General features: G+C 35.0%; 1 protein-coding gene across 9 annotated transcripts in view; it reads left to right on the forward strand.

Moving 5' to 3' along the window:
- The window catches only part of LOC111470829 (CCR4-NOT transcription complex subunit 3-like), an 18,922-nt gene extending 1,305 nt beyond the window's left edge, over positions 1 to 17,617 (forward strand). The window contains exons 3-18 of one of the 9 annotated variants that reach the window (XR_002715118.1): positions 1,528 to 1,665; positions 5,274 to 5,324; positions 6,099 to 6,188; positions 6,283 to 6,429; positions 8,591 to 8,701; positions 10,061 to 10,117; positions 10,890 to 11,624; positions 12,310 to 12,477; positions 13,899 to 14,061; positions 14,965 to 15,119; positions 15,740 to 16,018; positions 16,116 to 16,250; positions 16,322 to 16,503; positions 17,032 to 17,119; positions 17,194 to 17,296; positions 17,418 to 17,617. Coding sequence is in view for 6 of the 9 variants with exons in the window: in XM_023116470.1 (XP_022972238.1) it covers positions 1,528 to 1,665; positions 5,274 to 5,324; positions 6,099 to 6,188; positions 6,283 to 6,429; positions 8,591 to 8,701; positions 10,061 to 10,117; positions 10,890 to 11,624; positions 12,310 to 12,477; positions 13,899 to 14,061; positions 14,965 to 15,119; positions 15,740 to 16,018; positions 16,116 to 16,250; positions 16,322 to 16,503; positions 17,032 to 17,098 (2,478 nt within the window). In the remaining 3 variants the exon portion in view is untranslated. Of the gene's footprint in view, positions 1 to 1,527; positions 1,666 to 4,309; positions 4,659 to 5,273; positions 5,325 to 6,098; positions 6,189 to 6,282; positions 6,430 to 8,590; positions 8,702 to 10,060; positions 10,118 to 10,889; positions 11,625 to 12,309; positions 12,478 to 13,898; positions 14,062 to 14,964; positions 15,120 to 15,739; positions 16,019 to 16,115; positions 16,251 to 16,321; positions 16,504 to 17,031 lie in introns of those variants that run through there. The other 8 variants (XR_002715119.1, XR_002715117.1, XM_023116470.1 and 5 more) reach the window with 8 other exon arrangements.
- The last annotated feature ends 731 nt before the right edge of the window (positions 17,618 to 18,348 follow it).

An 18,348-nucleotide genomic window follows, 5' to 3' on the forward strand; every position in this document is an offset into this window, starting at 1 on the left:
TTTTTTTTTTTTTTTTTTTTTTTTTTTTGTTAATACAGTCAGTTCTTAGTAAACCTGACCTGAACCTTTCACTCGCACCAACATTTTATAATTGAGAATCGAAGTTCGTTTGGGCAGGGAGTGTGGCTTTAGAGGAATAGTAGGATTTTTAGAGGGGTGGAGAGATTTTTGGAGGAGGTGGTTCCATATTGAATTTTTTGTTATTATCGATTTGGTTGTATTCTTTTGGATTGGACTCCTTTCTGGTAGGCTACAGACTCCTTTTGTAGGCTTATTATTTTCTTTTTTGTATGTCCTTGTACAATTGTCCATTTCTCTCCATTAAAGCTTGTTTTTTTTATCTTAGAAAAACAATAGTAGTAATGAGAATAGGAGTCTATTTTCGTTTTAGAGAGAAATCCAGAAGTTATCGCTTTGATGACTGACATAGAAAGAATCTGTGGAAGCAATAAATCTCGTGCTAACAAAGACAATATGGAAAAGAAATTATTCTAAAAAGGTGAAGTTTTTCTTTGGGAAATAGTGCATAAAGTCATTAACACGAGTGAAAATCTACAAAAAAGGAAAAAAAGAAAAAAAAAACGCCCTACATGACTATTTTCAAATGGGTCATTATGCAAGAAAAAGAAAAAGAATCACAAAGCCACACTCAGAATTTCTGGACAAAGCTTGGGAGTGTCAGTCTTGGAGCCAGCAGTATAGTGTGTACCTTTTGAACATAGCTTGTCTGAGATGGAACGAATGGAGGATCCTACCTTGGACTCTATCCATCATGTTGAGACTATCCAGAACACACGTCCTAATAGAAATTTTGCTTTCTCTTGGATACTTGGTCTTCCATATGGCTTTGGTCAAGCTTTTATTAATAGTTTTTTTGTCAGGGTTTTATTAATAGCAGTAGACCTAGAGTTTGGTTGGTTGGTTGAAGAAAGAGATCCTAGAATGTTGACCTTAGCTGTCCAGAAGTCATTGCATATTATCCTGACCCAACTTTTGGCCAGAATTATCTGAAATGTTAACTATGAATGTGCTCCTTTTCTGCTTTAGCTAATGATCCAACGCAAAATCTGGCCACCCGTCACCTTTTTTCCATAGAAAAGCATAAAGGACTAGTACTACGGCTAACAGTTTCAATTTGAGTGCGCTTTGGAACCCTGCAAGAGAGCTAGTCTTCAAGAGAAATAGTTTATGATCTGAATTATTCCTCACTTTCCTTGAGAGCCTCACGTTCTGAAATGTTAAGAACCAACCTTCCTATTTCTAAGATTTGTGAAAAGTTATACCCAATTTATCTATGTGTCTTATTCTAATACCTTGTCTTGCGTAATATTCTGATCTCTAATTAATAATATCTGTGTTTATATTCCATATGTAAAAAATTAGATTATACATGTTGCAGCAATTTATTTGATTGATTTTTGTGAGCCAAGAGAGATCTACAATATGGTTTATTATGAAATTTTCATTTTTAATATAATTCTTAATGATGGGGACTAATTATTTCTATTTTGATATTTGTTGACACAGGTCAGTGCCTCTTATGAGCAGGCTTTGTTGGATGCTCGTAAACTTATTGAGCGTGAAATGGAAAGATTTAAGATTTGTGAAAAGGAGACGAAAACCAAAGCCTTCTCAAAAGAAGGTTTGGGTCAACAGCCTAAAACTGTATGTCCTTAAACTCTGTTCAATTTCTCTTTGAGCTTATCAATTGACAGCTTGCTAAACATGTTTATAAAAAAATTTCCTCCATGCTTAGATATGTTCCAGGTGCTTGTCCCATTAATTGTTTGCAATTATCTTCTGGAGATTTGGTTTGAAAAAAATAGGATTTTTTTTTTTTGAAAATATGTTCCTGATTGGCTGGATCATTTTGGATTCATCAAGATCTCAGCTTCTCGTTGTTGTTTTTTTATCTTTAGTTTGTGTTGGCTATTTTCTTAATGATATTTGTATTATTTGGGTTTTCATTTGAGTTTTTTTAGGGGCAATCATCAGCTTTCCATGGTTTATATATATATATATATATATATACACACATGTATGTATGTATTTTGTATGTATATATTGCTTTTAATCTTTCTCAATCTATACTTATAGTCTTTGAATTTTTGTATTCCTTACCTTTTAAATCTGTGACACACGAGTAAAGGAGAGATACATGAATGAACTGAGAACACAATTGAACGAGAGTGATTTTGAGGATAGGATGCTTGAGAAAAGCTCAAAAGTATTGAAGTTATTACCTATACCAACAAGGTGCACTTTACTTTCCTTTTCGTAGCTCAATCATAAAACTTCAAGTTAAGCATGCTTTGTTTGGAGCAATCTTATGTTGGGTGACCTCCTGGAAATTGAAGCATGAGAGTGAGGACAAAACATGTTGAAAAGACTCGTATTGGTTTGTGGGGATAGTAGTCTTCACATTTCAAAGTGACAAGTAGGTAGCGTGATCATGTCATAGGGAATGCATGGCAATGTTGAGATAATGAGGTGTCGAATCCAAATTCCAAATCTTGGGCATGAGGCGTTACACAATCATTAATGAAAAGTTTTGTTTATTGTTCAAAACAAATGTCTATCTACTGTTTTTGCTATCCAAAAGATGGTTGTTCTTAGTCAGGTGATCACACTGTAAGGTTCCTGTCCATTATTTTTTCAAGAAAATTCATGGATACACTTGCGTACAACTCAAAACTGAAACAGTCATATGCATTTTCTGAACTATTTTGGGTTTTTGTTTAGGATCAAACCAGTAATTTCTTCTTTACTTGGTATAAAGAGCCAAAATTTCAACGGGAGTGGACGGGAAATGCAGAAATACATTTGCAAATAGAAATAGGCTAATATAAAATGTGTTCTATTTCTAAGGGGCCTTCCAAAGTCTATTGGTGACCCAGTTGCAATATTCTAGAATGAGGTTATGTCTCCCTAACAAAGGTTTCTTTTTAACGGGTGTTGTCATTATTTTCATTAAAGGATAAGGGGATGTGTTCATGATGCCAAATTTTCTATTTTCATTAATGAAAAGACCTAGGAAAAGAATCCAAGCTTCAAGGAGGTTTACGTTAAGGTGATTCACTCTTACATTTTATTTTCCTATTGGTTGGTGGTGTGCTGAGTAGCATGTTAGATCATATTTACCGAAAGGATCTTTTAAGGTTTTGTGGGCAATGATTGAGTTCATATTTCTCACCTGCGATTTGCTGATACCTGATGATACTTAGTTGTTTTTTAAATATTATGATGTTTGTTGAATTCTTGATTGATACAATTGGAGCATTTGAATGGCTTTCAAACTGGAAAGTTAATTGGGACAAATCAATGGTTTGTGGTATTAGTATCGATCTTTCTACACTTGATTATATGGCAGCAAGACTTAATGTTAAAGTGGAGTCATTACCAGTTTCTTATTCGAGAATGCCGGGGGGAGGTAATCTGAGATTTTCACAATTCTAGTCTCCTATTGTTGAAAAGGTTTCAAAGAAATTGGTTAAATGGAAAAGATTCCAGCTTTTTTGTGGTGGAAGTTTGACATTATGCAACTCGGTTTCTTCCAACATTCCTATATGTTATTTTTAATTTTTCCAATTTCCTTCCAATGTATGTTCTCAATTAGAAAAGGCTGAGTAAATTCTTTGGGAAAGCAATGCTGATGACAAGTTTAATCGTTTAACTCACTGGAATATAGTTTCTCAATTGATGGATGATGGCGGACTTGACACTGGAGGTCTGAGTTAGAAAAATATGGCAATTCTAGCAAAATGGGAGCAGAGAAGATTCTGTCATGAACATTCTGCTTTATGTTGAAAGGTGGCGGCTATTATTTATGGGACTGATTTCTTTGATTGGCATTGAATCTGCAAGATTAGTGGTTGACTTAGATGCCCTTGGAATAATATTTATAAGCAATTGAGATTGGTGGAAAATTTCTCCCTTTTCAAGGCTGGCAATGGGTAAAGATTTTTCTTTCAGCATGATGTTTGGCTTGGGTATTCTTTAAAATTATCTTATACAAATTTGTTGAAGATGGTTTCTTACCTTCTTAGTTTGGTTAATGGCAATTGGGGTTCTGCTCTTTTTTCGTGGAAGCTGGAAACTAGATGAAGTTTGAAGGAAATTGAATTGTGAATATTGATTACTGCTGTCTTCTTTGAGTTCAGTGAGATTACAGGCTAAAGAAGATCAAATTTGTTGGAAAATCGACCCCTCTGGATTGTTTCCTGTAAGTTCTTTGACAAAGCATCAAATATCTCATCCTCCCTTGCCTAAGGATTTGTTCTCAGCAATATGCAAATCTAAATGTCAAAGGAAAGTTAGTGTCTTGGCATGGATCATGCTCAATGGCCATCTCAATACGATTGGTTTGCTCCAAAAAGAGCTTCCATCTTCAGCCTTGCGGGCCTCGCGGTGTGTTTTATGTTTTGCAGATAATGAAAGGCAGGATCACGTCTTCCTTCATTGTCGAAATACAATGGAGCGTTGGTTATTTATTTATTTAATATTTTCAAATCTTCATTGGGTTTTCTCAAAGGATTAAAGGAGCAACTTCAGTTTCTCTATGGGCCAATCTTATCATCTCAAGGTCCCTTCTACCGATTGATGCCATAAAGTCTATTTTTTAAAAAGTTATGGTTATCTACATATTTTTTAGGATAAGAGTAAGCCTTGGTTAGAGCATTATGATATTGCTAGTTGAAGGCCTCTCATTGGTGCTCACTTTCTAATTTGTAATGTTTGTATTAATTTGAGTGCTTTTGTTCAATCTTCTTAGATTTCTTTGTTTTCTTTTTGTTTTTTTCTTCTCTTTCTAGGAGTTCGTATCATGAATATGTTTTCTTCATAGAATAAATGAAAAATTGTTTCTTGCTAAAAAAAAAAAAAAACCCATCAGTGTTGTAATTATTATATTTTAGCTATTCATTTTTTAGATTTGGTCTGTTAGCTTCTTGGTTTTGGGTTTAGTTGTTTCCTCTTTTCAGCTTCTATCCAAGTGTCATTTTCCGAATTATTGGCAGTTTTTTATGTTATGGGCTATATATTTGTTATTTTATCTATAACCTTATTGGTTTTGGACTTCCTATCTTTGTCAGTAATGGAAATTGGTCCTCTTGTTTTTCAGCTAACTTTCTTTTAACGGGCTCGGAAAAAATTCTAGTTGTTTTATCAGTTCATTTACAAATAACTTGTAAATAGTAGCTCTTCCTACACGTGAAAGCTATTTATTATTTTTATTGTTAGTTCTAACGAAGCTTCTCTTTGGTTTTCAAATATAGGACCCAAAGGAGAAAGCTAAATCAGAGACACGAGATTGGTTGAACAATTTGGTATGAAAGCCCCCTTTGTACAGAACCTCCGTAGACTCTACTTCTGTGGAGAACAATGCATTTGATTCAAGAATCAGCATGCTGTTCTTTGTTGCAATGGTTGAGTTTCCAGATTTCTGGAAAAAAATATTTTTTTTGATAAGAAACCAAAACTTATGTAATTATGGCTTGATGCAAATTTAGCCTACTAGGAAGTGTTTTTTTTTATCCCTTTGTGTGGTGGGGAAATTTTGTCTCCCTTCCTTTGTACTCCCATTGATAATGAAATGTTTGTTTTGTATTTAAAAAAAAAAATGTTCTCGAAAAAGGTACATTAAACCCACACATCTAATCAAAATCTTAGCCCTAATCTGAGTTCAACTCACTTTGTTTTGGCATCTTCCTTAATATATCTGTTTTACGTGGCTAGTCTTTTGACCACTATAGTCTCTCTTTCTTCAGTTCATTGACATTCCAACTTATCAGCTTCAATTCATTGGACCTTTCCCACCCTAGAAGAGGTGTATGTGGAAGAAATAAGATAGTTTGTTACGGGGGAGAATGTTTTGTATGAATGTGGGAGTTTCCTACCAGTTATTTGGGTAAATTTAGTATACATGGTAGGAAGTTAGAAAGCTTAGGGCAGTTATTTCTTTTATGTTTTTGTGGATAGACCAGACTCTTGAAAGCTTCGAACTTTATGCAAAACTTTTCTTTTGTTGTTTATCCTCGGTAGGAGAAAGAAAAACTCTGTCCAATTGCTTAACAGGCACTCAATGTTTTTATCCTGGTCAGGTTAGTGAGTTGGAATCTCAGATTGATAATTTTGAAGCTGAGATGGAGGGTCTATCTGTGAAGAAGGGAAAATCAAGGCCACCTAGATTGGTAAGTGGTATTATGCTCTGCATTTTCTAAACTGATATGTTGTTCTTTCCTAGAACTTTGGGTTTATAATTATCTGTCCATTTTGTTGTTATAGATTCATCTGGAAACTTCTATTACTCGGCACAAGGCTCATATAATGAAGCTGGAACTAATCTTGAGACTGCTTGATAATGATGAATTGAGTCATGAGGATGTCAACGATGTCAGGGAGTTTTTAGAAGACTATGTGGAAAGGAATCAGGTTATTACTCCTTCCATCTCTTTTTGCAATCGAATTGTGTTGTATGCCTGCATTGTACTCTCTCTCCTCTTGATAAGAAAGCAACAATAATTAAGATGATGAAGGGGTAAAGGGGGCTTGTGTAAAAGAACAACCCAGACAATGAAGCAAACAAAAATGAAAGCCAATTACAAGAGATTTTGCTCTTATTAATGATGATTAAAAATAAAGCATCATTACAAAACTCTAAAGATGAGGAACCACTTGGGAGGCAATGGAATGAGCTGCATTCGAGCCTCTAGACTTCTTGAGCCAAATATTCTGTAGGATAATACTAAATCCTTTCTTGTTGGTTTGCAATTGGGGTGCTATTATTGACTTTTTGTTGTTATTACTATTATTATTATTTTAAGTTCAAACCCACATGAGTCCGTTTCATGGACATTAAGATATGTGCAAAAAAGTAAAAAAGTAAGAGACTTTTTGGGGGATGTATTTAAGCCCTATGGTGGTTACCTACTTGGAAGATAACTTTTTAGATGTTTTTGTTCCTCATCCTAGTCATATTTCTGCTGATTTTACTAATCATTTTCGAGCTCTTACTAGTCCATTGCAATGTACTTGTCCTTCGATGCCAAGTGTAGAAATTTATTAATTAGAGGGAGAAATATTGCTGAATAGTTCTACCAATCAAGCTCTTGAGTTGAAGTTTTATACTAGAAGAAAATCCAATCAAAGGAACCAAAACCAAATAGTTTATCCTTCTCCGAGCCTATTTGAGACTAAATAATGAAATTGAAAAGTCTGGTAACCCATCTTTTGATCCTACTCCTCAACTATTCAAAATATTGAACCAATCATGTCTGATGTTGATGATCCCATAACCATTAGAAAAGCGTATCGAAAGATGTACAAAATATCCCATCACAAACTACCATTTATTTCAAAATTTTTCAAATAGTCCTAAAGCTTTATATGATGTCCCACATTGGTTGGGGAGGAGAACAAATCACCATTTATAAGGGTGTGGAAACCTTTCCCTAGCAGACGCGTTTTAAAGCCTTAAGAGGAAGCCCGAAAGGGAAAGCCCAAAGAGGACAATATCTGCTGGCGGTGGATCTAGGTCGTTACACTTTCACATCTAGGATAAAGAATTTATTTGTTTCAAGGAATATGTATGAAGCTCTAAATGATTCACATTGAAAACTAGCCGATATGGAGGATATGATGAATGCTCTAAAACAAAATAATTCTTTAAGAATAGCAGAGTTGCTTGAAGATAAGAAACTTGCGGGATTTACAAGTGTTCACCCTAAATTTTAAAGCTGGTGTTAGTATTGAGAGATAAAAGATGAGACTGCTATCTAAAAGAGGTTTTTATGAGCTTATTAATAGGTTATGATACGGGTGTTCCAAAACCGAGCCTAACCAACAATATATTTTCTTGTTTCCTACCAGAAACAAATGACTATGCCAGTAGTGTTAATCATATCAGTATTATAATTTATTTGGCTTATTAAAAAAAAAAAGGAAGAGAAAAAAAATACTTGCAATTGGTCTTCTGTTATTATCAGTTTGCCTTTGTTTTTTTCAATTGGAGTCTCTCTCTATATATCTTGGACTATCTTTTTTGTATGCTCTTGTATAATCTTTTATATTTCTCAATGGATGCTCGATTGTTTATAATGTTTTTTTATATTCGGCTTGGACATCTAGGATTTTGAATTTTATTACTTCAATAATAAATGCAAATCTTATAGTCTTATGTTGACTACCTATCTAAGATGTTAATAATAATTTTTTTTTTAAATAACCAAATGTTGTAAGGTTAGGTTGTTGCCTTATTAAACTGATTGAAATTTACTTGTGGTGTGTGTAAGCTGGTCTTAACATTTACATATATTAAAAAAAATCTTAATTATAGAAGGGATTATAAATGATACCCATGTAGAAGTATCATGTAATAATTTAGAACTATTCATAAATATAGATTGATATATTTGCAAATACATTTTTATATGTTTTTATCTGGACTGATATTGTTCATTTGACTATCAGCACCATTGAAACTGGATACTTTTATGCCTTCATTCCAATCGATTGAGTTCATATGATTATATTTCAGTTCATGAAAATATCAAACTCACATTAGCCATTGACATCTCAAAAACTGTCTATATAGGAGGATTTTGATGAATTCAGTGATGTGGATGATCTTTACAGCTCATTGCCACTCGATAAGGTGGAATCCCTTGAAGATCTGGGTACAATTTGCCCTCCTAGCCTTGTGAAGGTATGGATTTTTCCTCCCTCTGTTCCATATCAAGTTGACCAAACATAATAATATATGTTTTGCTGTTAACTTGAATGGTAAGTTTATTTATTTATTCTTATTTTGTTTTATTTTATTTGATTTTAAATTGGGGGGTATGGAATTGCAGAGCCTTCATGTCACCTATGAAGACACCTTTAACCCATGGATAGTCTTTCCCTTATATATGTTAGTTTGAATATTTGATGAGAGGTTGTGTATTACGGCTTGGTCTTTATCCCTTATATATGCTACTTCGTAAAAAATCCCTTGTGGGTCTCAGTGGTCTTCATCCTCCCAATTTTTCTAGTCTTTGTTTTATCTCAGTTTGATTGTTTCGTCTTCTTTGATGAGTTGTATCAACGGATGGGTCTTTTGTGGAAGGAATGAACAACAAACATAAGATTTCTCTTTCTTGCACTCTCGTACATTGGTGTGAATGTTCCTTGGTTGAACTATTGCAATGTCCAGTAAACTTGTTTTTTTTTTTTTTACAAGAAATTTAGGGAGGGTTTTGGGGCCATTTGATTGTCTAAGTTTCGATCATCCCTTGGTTGGCACTTTGAATATTCCAAGTTTCTTGGATTTATATCATTTACACCAAGGCATGGAAGATTTAGGAGTTTTTAAAATGATTGATGTAGAAATTTATCACACACCAGCCTTATTACCAGAGACGGGAGACAGTATCCTTTGACATAGGGTTCGGTGCTTTTAATGGGACTAGTCTGCACGGTTATCAGTAGTCTGCTATAATAGAGCAAGTTCTTAGGGAAATGGTTGTCTTCAATAATAAAACTCCTTGTGAACTGTCTGCCCTAAATTAACGAGCCTATTATTGATGCTTCTGTTGCTCATTGTTGTTCAATCCTCCCCAAGCAGCCCAATCGAGATTACAGAGTCCTCTCTTAAGGCTCCCATTAAATCTCAGTGTTAAAAGAAGTTAAAAATTGTTACATTGAAACTTATCCCTTATCCTATACTTGAAGAAGAGAGCCCCTCATTTCTTCTCATTGACTCATCAAGGTTAATACTATGGATCCTGATTTGATTGAAGAAAATTGTTCACGAGTTTTGGACAAAGGCCAATATGGATCCTGATTTGATTGAAGAAAATTGTTCACGAGTTTTGGACAAAGGCCAATAAGCGTCTATATTCACATATACTATCACATAGGCCACTTCTATTGGAGATGCAAGGTTCTTGTATGATCCAAAGAAGGCATATAGAAAAGAATTTGATCTGAAGACAAAAGCATGAGGAGCCTATTAAATTATTTTGTTTTTGATAAAAATAAGTTGAAAATTTAGTATCTAAATTGATATGTTGTCTTTTGGCAGGGTATAACAGCTCTCAGCTTGAAGACTACTTTGGCAACAACGGGAACTCAAGTGCCTGTACGTCCTTCTATTAATATTTATATAGCAGAGACATTTACTTTTTTTTTTTTCAACTGATATTATAAAGGATTTAGATGAACCTCCAGACTTCATTTCAACGAACTTTTTCTACTTTTAGATTTCTTCATGATGAACATTCTGCTTTATTTGATGCATGATCCTTGAAACAATTTTAGGGCATCTGGACAAGGACGGTATTATGAAATTCTATTATTATCCTGTAATTTGTATTCTTGTTTTTTTTGGCAGTTCAATGACATGCTTTTTTCCTTTGTATGATCAGAAAATATGAGCGTGGTTAACTATAGAATTCTGTAAGGCATGATGGGATTAGTTTTTTGTAACGTCCATTGTATTCCTTTTTATTTGTTGTCATGTCAATGAGGTCTTACTTTTTGATATTGAATTGGGTTCTCAATTCAAATTATTGCTAATATAGTGCGAAGCTAATTAATGTTCTTATTCAATTTGCTTTAGTTTTAGGAGACGTGTTATTGATAAAGTTCTACTTTGGTCGAAGTTTTGGAAAATTTTCATAGATCTCTATCTTGAATTTAGATCTTTGATTGTCTTGTAGAGAGAACCTTTTAGGATTTGCATGTAAATTAACGAGATACAAGCTGTTTGAGTTGGAATCAAATGCAATAACTGCCTTTTCTACTGTACCTTGGGATAAAAAAAGAATACTAACACATTTTAGTCCCTTGTTTGTCCTAATTGTCACTATGTAGATGCTACAGTACGTTAGTAATGTATGCTAATTTTCCAGGTTACTGTTGCTCCTAATCATCAACCAAATACTGTCACTCAGGATCAGGTTGATGATTCAGCTTTGCTAGATGGTAACACTGATACTCTTTTGAAAACCCCACCTCCTAAGAATAGTGTCCTTGGTTCTTCTGCTGCTACAACACCTACCGGGAACCATGCAGCCTCAACTGCCTTGAATGGTGCAGTGCATGGGTCTGGCTTGTCCGCTACATCAGCCATTCTTCCAGGTTCAAGTTCTGTTCGTGCTGTGGAGGCTACGGGTGCTTCTAATTCATCTCCGGTAAATATGCCCACTTCTGCAAAGGATGAAGAAATTGCTAGCTTCCCAGGCCGTAAATTGTCTCCATCATTTGCGGATACTGGACTTGTAAGGGGTGGCATGGGAAGAGGTGTCACTGCTAATCAACCAGCCTCTAGTTCCACCCATACTTCTGGTATTGTGGTTCCTAGCACTATAACTCTTGGTAACGTTTCTTCTGCCTCTGAAGTCACAAAGAGAAACATTTTGGGATCTGAAGAACGGGCTGGTAACAGTGGCTTGGTGCAGTCTATGGGTTCTCCTTTAAGTAATAGAATGGTTTTGCCTACAGCAGCTAAACCTAGTGATGGAACGAGCACAGTTGATCCTAGCAATGTTAGTGATGCAGCGGCTATAGGAAGTCGAGTTTTCTCTCCAGTGGTTCCTAGCATGCAGTGGAGGCCAGGAAGTTCTTTTCAAAATCCGAATGAAGGAGTATGATACTTGCTACTAGTTCATTCAAAACTGAGCTAGTGGGTTCTTATTAATGAGGATTATTTAATTACTGATGATTAATGGAAAATGTTAAGATATATTCAAATCATTTATTGGGTTGATAATGAATTGATCTATTGAGGATGAAGTATTACTTAGTTATATATTTTAGTAAAAATTTAATAAAAATAATGTAGCTGCTGTTCTTACTTCTTTCCTTGAGATCAAAGGTTCAAATCCTCACTCCCATACTCGTAATAATAAAATAGGAAAAGAAAAGAAAAGAAAAGATAAGATAAGGTACTTTGAGCTTAGGTGATTGTTTCAAGTTTGTTCTGAACCTTGGTTGTTTCCTTTATAAACTATTCGTATGAATTTAGCGGTAAATGGTTTAATTCCTGATGACTTAATCATATCTTATATCCCACTTTCTTCTATGCGAAATACTAGCTCGAGCATCTTCATGATTACTGGCCTATTCCCAAGAAAATCTATAAAATGTTTCCTGATGTGGTTAATTCCAGATGATTTAATCATTTCTTATATCCCATTTTCTTCGAGGCAAAATACTTGCATTAGAATAATCTGCTCAAATACCTTCAGTTTTAATCTGTTTTATTACTGCCCTTTTCCCAAGAAAATCTATAGCTTTTCTTTCTTATGTAGTTAACCATTTTTTCTTCAGGGGCAGTTCCGTGGAAGAGCTGAAATAGCGCCTGATCAGAGAGAGAAGTTCTTGCAGCGTCTCCAGCAAGTTCAGCAACAGGGTCATAGTACACTTCTTAGCATGAATCTTGGTGGAGGGAACAACAAACAATTTTCTTCGCAACAGCAAAGTTCACTTCTACAGCAGGTTTTCTTATTCATAATTTTTAGCCTTCTTTATTCGTAATTTATAGCCTTTTTCTTCACTACAGCTACTTTGTGCCTTTTATTCCTTTTATTTGGGTGGGGGTCATGATATGTTGAATAAGAATAGAGTGCAAACTTCATACATTCTATTGAATATCGACTCGCTCTTTTCACGAGTATAAAAATTCTAAGAACACGAATTTTTCCTTCATAATATCACAATGATTTACCAAACTATCTACCTCACCCTCAAGTGAATTCTTGATTTGAATATACAAAATAGCATCATCACAAACCCAAACATTCTTTGTGTTATCCAATATAATCATCAATCTTAGTGCCTTGTTGATAAAATCGAATCGTGTTACTCCATTTAATAATCATAATAATTATAATAATTGGAGCCATTTAACTTATGCTTCATGATCTTTGACGAAGGGGGAACTATCTTAAATGCTATCACAAGTTTCATTTCAACCGTTAGTTACACACAAACAATCAGTAGACAAACCTTAAGAGAAACAAAAAAACAGGCCTGAACTGCAAGAATGTGAAGTAGGTATTATTGAACCCAACCACACAGAACGACCGCAAAACTAAACATGAGACAAACCAGGGCGACAAAAGGTGGAACATAGCTCTCATGCGCCGGTGCGTGGGATAGAGGGCAGCGGCGCATGGAGAACACATGGTTGCTTTGGCTGTTGAATTCTGGGGTTTGATAAATCAATAGTGGCAGACACTGGCAGCGGCAGAGGTAGGGGTTGACTACAAGTAAATTCACAAAATCAAAGATGAAAACAATACATCTAACTTCCAAACTCTAAAGGCTCCCAAAAACCTAATGGTTAACAAACCCTTAATTGCACTTTCAAAATTTTATACATTTATTGTCTTGTCCTATAATAGTCTATTTAGCATATTTAACCAGTGTCCGACATATGTCTAACAAATATTGGACCTATATTGACTTTGTACAACTAGTACTTTTTAAAATATATCTATTGTGTTAATAAGTGTTTGTTATGTGTCCAACAAGTGTTAGAGTGTCCGAGTGTTCTACACGTGTCAGAAACAAACATGCCAACCAAACTTAAGTGTCCATACTTTCTAAATTATGCCCAAGGTAGACAACATTATACCAGTGTGGAGATGGGTGGAAGTTCCATTGTCCTCTACATTTGCCAACTTGAGCTTAGCTCAAATAGTTAAGACATTTATCCTCTACCGGGTAAAGATTCAAATCCAGTGTGCCATTGAAAAATTGAAGTTGGCCTGTGCATTACACCATAATACAAAGGGGACCTTTTTTTATGTACAGGTTTTTTTGTGAATATTTCTGCTTGGTGATCACTATGTTCAGTCTATCCATAGTTTGGCATTGTTAAATAGTATCAATGATTTGGTTTTCTGTATTTGCAGTTCAACTCCCAAAATTCATCTGTTAGTTCTCAAGCTGGTCTGGGAATTGGAGTTCAAGCACCAGGAGTTAATGTTGTTACATCTGGTTCATTACAGCAGCAGCCAAGTTCCTTCCAGCAGTCTAATCAGCAGGCATTAATGACAAGTGGGGCGAAAGAATCTGGTACGGTCTGGCTTCTTGTCTTCATATACCAATGTGTTAATGTTTCTCTATCCCTATGGGTTGTCCGTCATATTCAATTTCTTCATGGGTGAGCAGTGGGCACAATTTCATTTATGGTGTCCCAATGTAATTATCTTGGAATAGGACATCACATATAAATGCATATTTTTATTTGACCATCCTACACAGATTAATTACATGAAGGGCAAAAACATGGAGCCTTGAGAAATCTAGAATTTCTCTTGCAAACATATGTCAATGCTCACTAAATCAATAGACACTTTAGCTCATATTCATATTCACTCATTCTTATATTAAACTAGATGACATAAGGTTGTGGATGAATAGGAATAAAAGAAATTTTCAGGAAACTGAAGTACTTAATGATACTTTTCAGGACATGGTAGTTCCTTGAGCTTTAAAATTGAAACTCTTCTTACAATTCATCTTAAATGCATGAAAAGTTGGAATGTTAATTCTGCTAACTTGGATGCATTGTAATCTCGTAAGTTCTTTTCGGAACTTTATGCCCTTCTTTTTCTATTCTTTATTACATTGGATACGCAAACTCATAAACCTAAATATCCTCTTAAATTCTTCTGTTTGTTGCCATTTGGAACCTTAAAAATTTTCCTAGTCCAATAACTTCAATTTTCCTAATGGTCCTTGTTCATGCTAAAATTCCTTTTGAAATCAAATTAAGAATTCAGATTGTCGCTAAGAAGCACTCTTGCAAAAATATTTATCGAGTGCATAGAAAATTTCTTCTGAAGGTGTTTTTTTGGTAAGAAATGCATGGGTCTCCTTTACGATTCAACAAATGAGATACTGGTAACTAAAATGTTTACGTTCTCTCATAGAATTACATAAACAAGACTGACAATTAATTCTTGTGTAATGCAGATGTTGCCCCTGTAAAAGTTGAAGAGCAGCAGCAGCCACAGCAGCAACAGAGTTTACCTGAAGATACTACTACTGATTCTGCTGCTGGTTCTGTCCTTGGAAAGAATCTGATGAGCGACGATGATTTAAAAGGCGCATATCCAGTTGATACTCCAGTATGTGTTATTTCTTGTTTATTGTAATCATAGTTGCTTCAGTACACTAATCTTTCCTTGTCAAACAGGTTGTTGAATGTGTTATTGCGCAAACAACATGAGCCTTGTTTGTTAAAGAGCCTACATCTTAGTCCTGACGTTGCTTAGAGCTTCTAGTTGCAAATGAAAATAGTGAAATAGCTTTGTTGGACATTTAATTAACTTGCGCTGAATAAAGTGTTCTAAAACATTTCTCATTGGATGGGAAAGGATGCCGGGAGTACTACTGAGTTATTTAAGAAAAGGAAGAGAATAATTTTTTTAAAAAAAAATTTCTTCGATGATACAATGATATGCCCCCCACAAATTCCATTTTTGTTTAAGAAACATGGCAGTTTATTAGATTATTGGAATATATCAAGGGAAGAAAGGGAACCCCCACAACTATAGGAAGTCAGTATTTTCAAAGCTTGTGGCACATTCTAAGGTGACAAATCTCTTAGTCGCCTTGGGATGAAAACAACAGAAAGGGTGTCAGTGTCACAAGCACACGAGAAGAGTCTTTTTATTTAATTATTTGTTTTAGAAAAACTGTACTTTATTGCTTGATAACCAAAACTGTACTTTATTATTTGTTGTAGGTTGGCGTACCTGTTTCATTGACTGAGACTGCTTCAGTGTCGAGAGAGGATGACCTTTCTCCAGGTCAACCTTTACAGCATGGTCAACCTTCTAAAAGTCTTGGTGTCATTGGCCGAAGAAGTGTTTCTGACTTGGGTGCCATTGGTGATAACCTCGGTGGATCCTCGTTGACTACTAGCGGAATGCATGATCAGTTCCATAATTTGCAAATGCTTGAGGCTGCATTCTACAAGCTACCTCAGCCAAAAGACTCAGAGCGTCCGAGGAGCTACACTCCAGTTCAGATACAAAATTTCTTTGTCCTATGACTGTATTCTATATATATATACTCTTTTTTTTAATTATTTTTTTTGTGTGAAATTATTTCATCTACAGAGGCACCCTGCAGTTACTCCTCCGAGCTATCCTCAAGTGCAGGCACCTATTATAAACAATCCTGCTTTATGGGACCGATTAGGTCTTGAGACCTATGGCACTGACACATTGTTCTTTGCATTTTACTATCAACCGGTATTACTTTTATCTTTTTATGTAATGCTGTATTTCTTTGACATCCAGTCTAATCATGTGCTGAACTGCAGAACACCTATCAACAATATTTGGCTGCTAGAGAATTAAAGAAGCAATCTTGGAGATATCACAGAAAATATCAGACATGGTTCCAAAGACATGAAGAGCCAAAAATTGCTACAGATGAATATGAGCAGGGAACTTATGTGTACTTCGATTTCCATTTTAATAATGATGACCTACAACATGGATGGTATGTTTACTTGTTAATCTTGTTTGCTGCCTCATCTCTTGTTGCCTTTTGCGCATGTAAGGTGTGCTTCTTTGTTTTCTAACATTAACTGGTTAGCGCTACTCTTATGGAGATGGTAATGAGCTGATTTGCTGCTATAAAAATATGATTGTGAAATTTAGAACATTGAGAAGCTTGTGATGCGACTTTGTTCATTTCCGTTGATTTAGAAAAGAAATCACAAGCTCAATCACTTGCTCTAATAGGTAAAGGACTCCAAATTCTCGATTAAAAAAATAGTAATGCAGTTCTATTTTTGGTGAAAAGTTAATTGACTGCATAGAGAGGTGTTTTATTGTGCAGTTCTAAGCCTTGCAAAACTGGATCTTGGATGATCTGAAGAAATAATTTGTTGTTGAGGATCTTGGAAAATCTTTTAGATCGCAAAACACAATATATATTAAACAACCTTAACATACTCTATACATCTACACACCTCAAATTATGTACTACTATGTTAACTATATTTGAATTGTTTTTGTACTGTAGGTGCCAAAGGATTAAAACAGAGTTCACTTTTGAGTATAACTACCTTGAAGATGAACTCAACATATAGAGGATGTATGGCAGTGATCAGGTGATTCTAAGCTTTCCCAGGTTTCAAAATTTCCGCCATCTTTTTGAAGTTCTAACTCTTTTCCCGTTTTACAGAAACTAGAGATAAAAATGTATCCGGAGCTTGACAACTTGTTGTATTAAATATACTGGGCAATGGGTGAAAAGAACCGAAGTCTGCACATTATTATAATCTTTGGTGAAGTCTCATTTCTTGTTGAGATGCTTGAGTTCTTTTCACTGATTTGAGATAAACTTTTGATAGCATGAAGGGGTCTGTTCTATCATCTTTATTTTGGGTTTACATTTGTCATTTTCAGGTTCCATATCAGGCAAGGTTGCAGTGAGTTAAAGGTTGATTTAGTCTTTTTACTTCCCATTCCCTTTTTAATTGTAAAGGAGACATGATGCATGTTGAGTTATAAAGATAAGGCGTTCCCTTGTATTATGTATTTTTCTCATATCTGACCTTTACAAAGTCCAGGAGAAAATGAGTTAAAATCTCCACCTTGGCAACTTATCTGAATCATTTTGAATGAATTTGTTTTTGAAGATCCATACTTCCAGTCATGAATGTTCACGAGTAAAAGCAGCAGTGAGTGTTAAGAAGCATGTGTCTATCATGTGAATACATGGGGCCTTCACCCTTTTCACAGATATACCTCAACTTTTTGGTGCAAGGATGGGAAAGCATGGAGGAGTTTTACTTTCTGGTATGTTTACGTTAAATTACAAACTCGGTCCCCATGGTTTAAGCTTAGATTTTTCGTTTCCCTTATAACTTTGAATAGGAGAAATTAACGTCGAACTGAAATGGATCTAAATTCAAAAGTCAGTGGCTTATTATTATTAGAACTGGTATAAGTTTGAATTTTTGAAATAAAATGTTGTAATTATGGGGTAAACTTGAGCATAATTTTAAGAGAATATTTGAACCTCAAATTAATCTGTAGATTAATTGAGAGGAAGAGGACCCAAATTTTTAATGTTTCAAAATATATGGGTTAGAATGTGATGTTAAAGATTTTGTTCCCTAGAGAGGGGTGAGGATTTGAATATTTTAGCTTTTGATCAAAGTTTTATTATATACTATATTTACTTCTTCCCCTCTCTCTCTCTCTCTCTCTCACGTGCGATTTTAGATTGAAATGAAATCCATCAGGAAATTTATATAATGCATAAATACAGTCACTTAGAATTTGTGTCGGCGACCGACCACCATACATGGGCGCATGTGAAATGACGATTACG

This window comes from Cucurbita maxima, unplaced genomic scaffold (assembly GCF_002738345.1).
Source record: "Cucurbita maxima cultivar Rimu unplaced genomic scaffold, Cmax_1.0 Cma_Scf00047, whole genome shotgun sequence".
Lineage (NCBI taxonomy): Eukaryota > Viridiplantae > Streptophyta > Magnoliopsida > Cucurbitales > Cucurbitaceae > Cucurbita > Cucurbita maxima.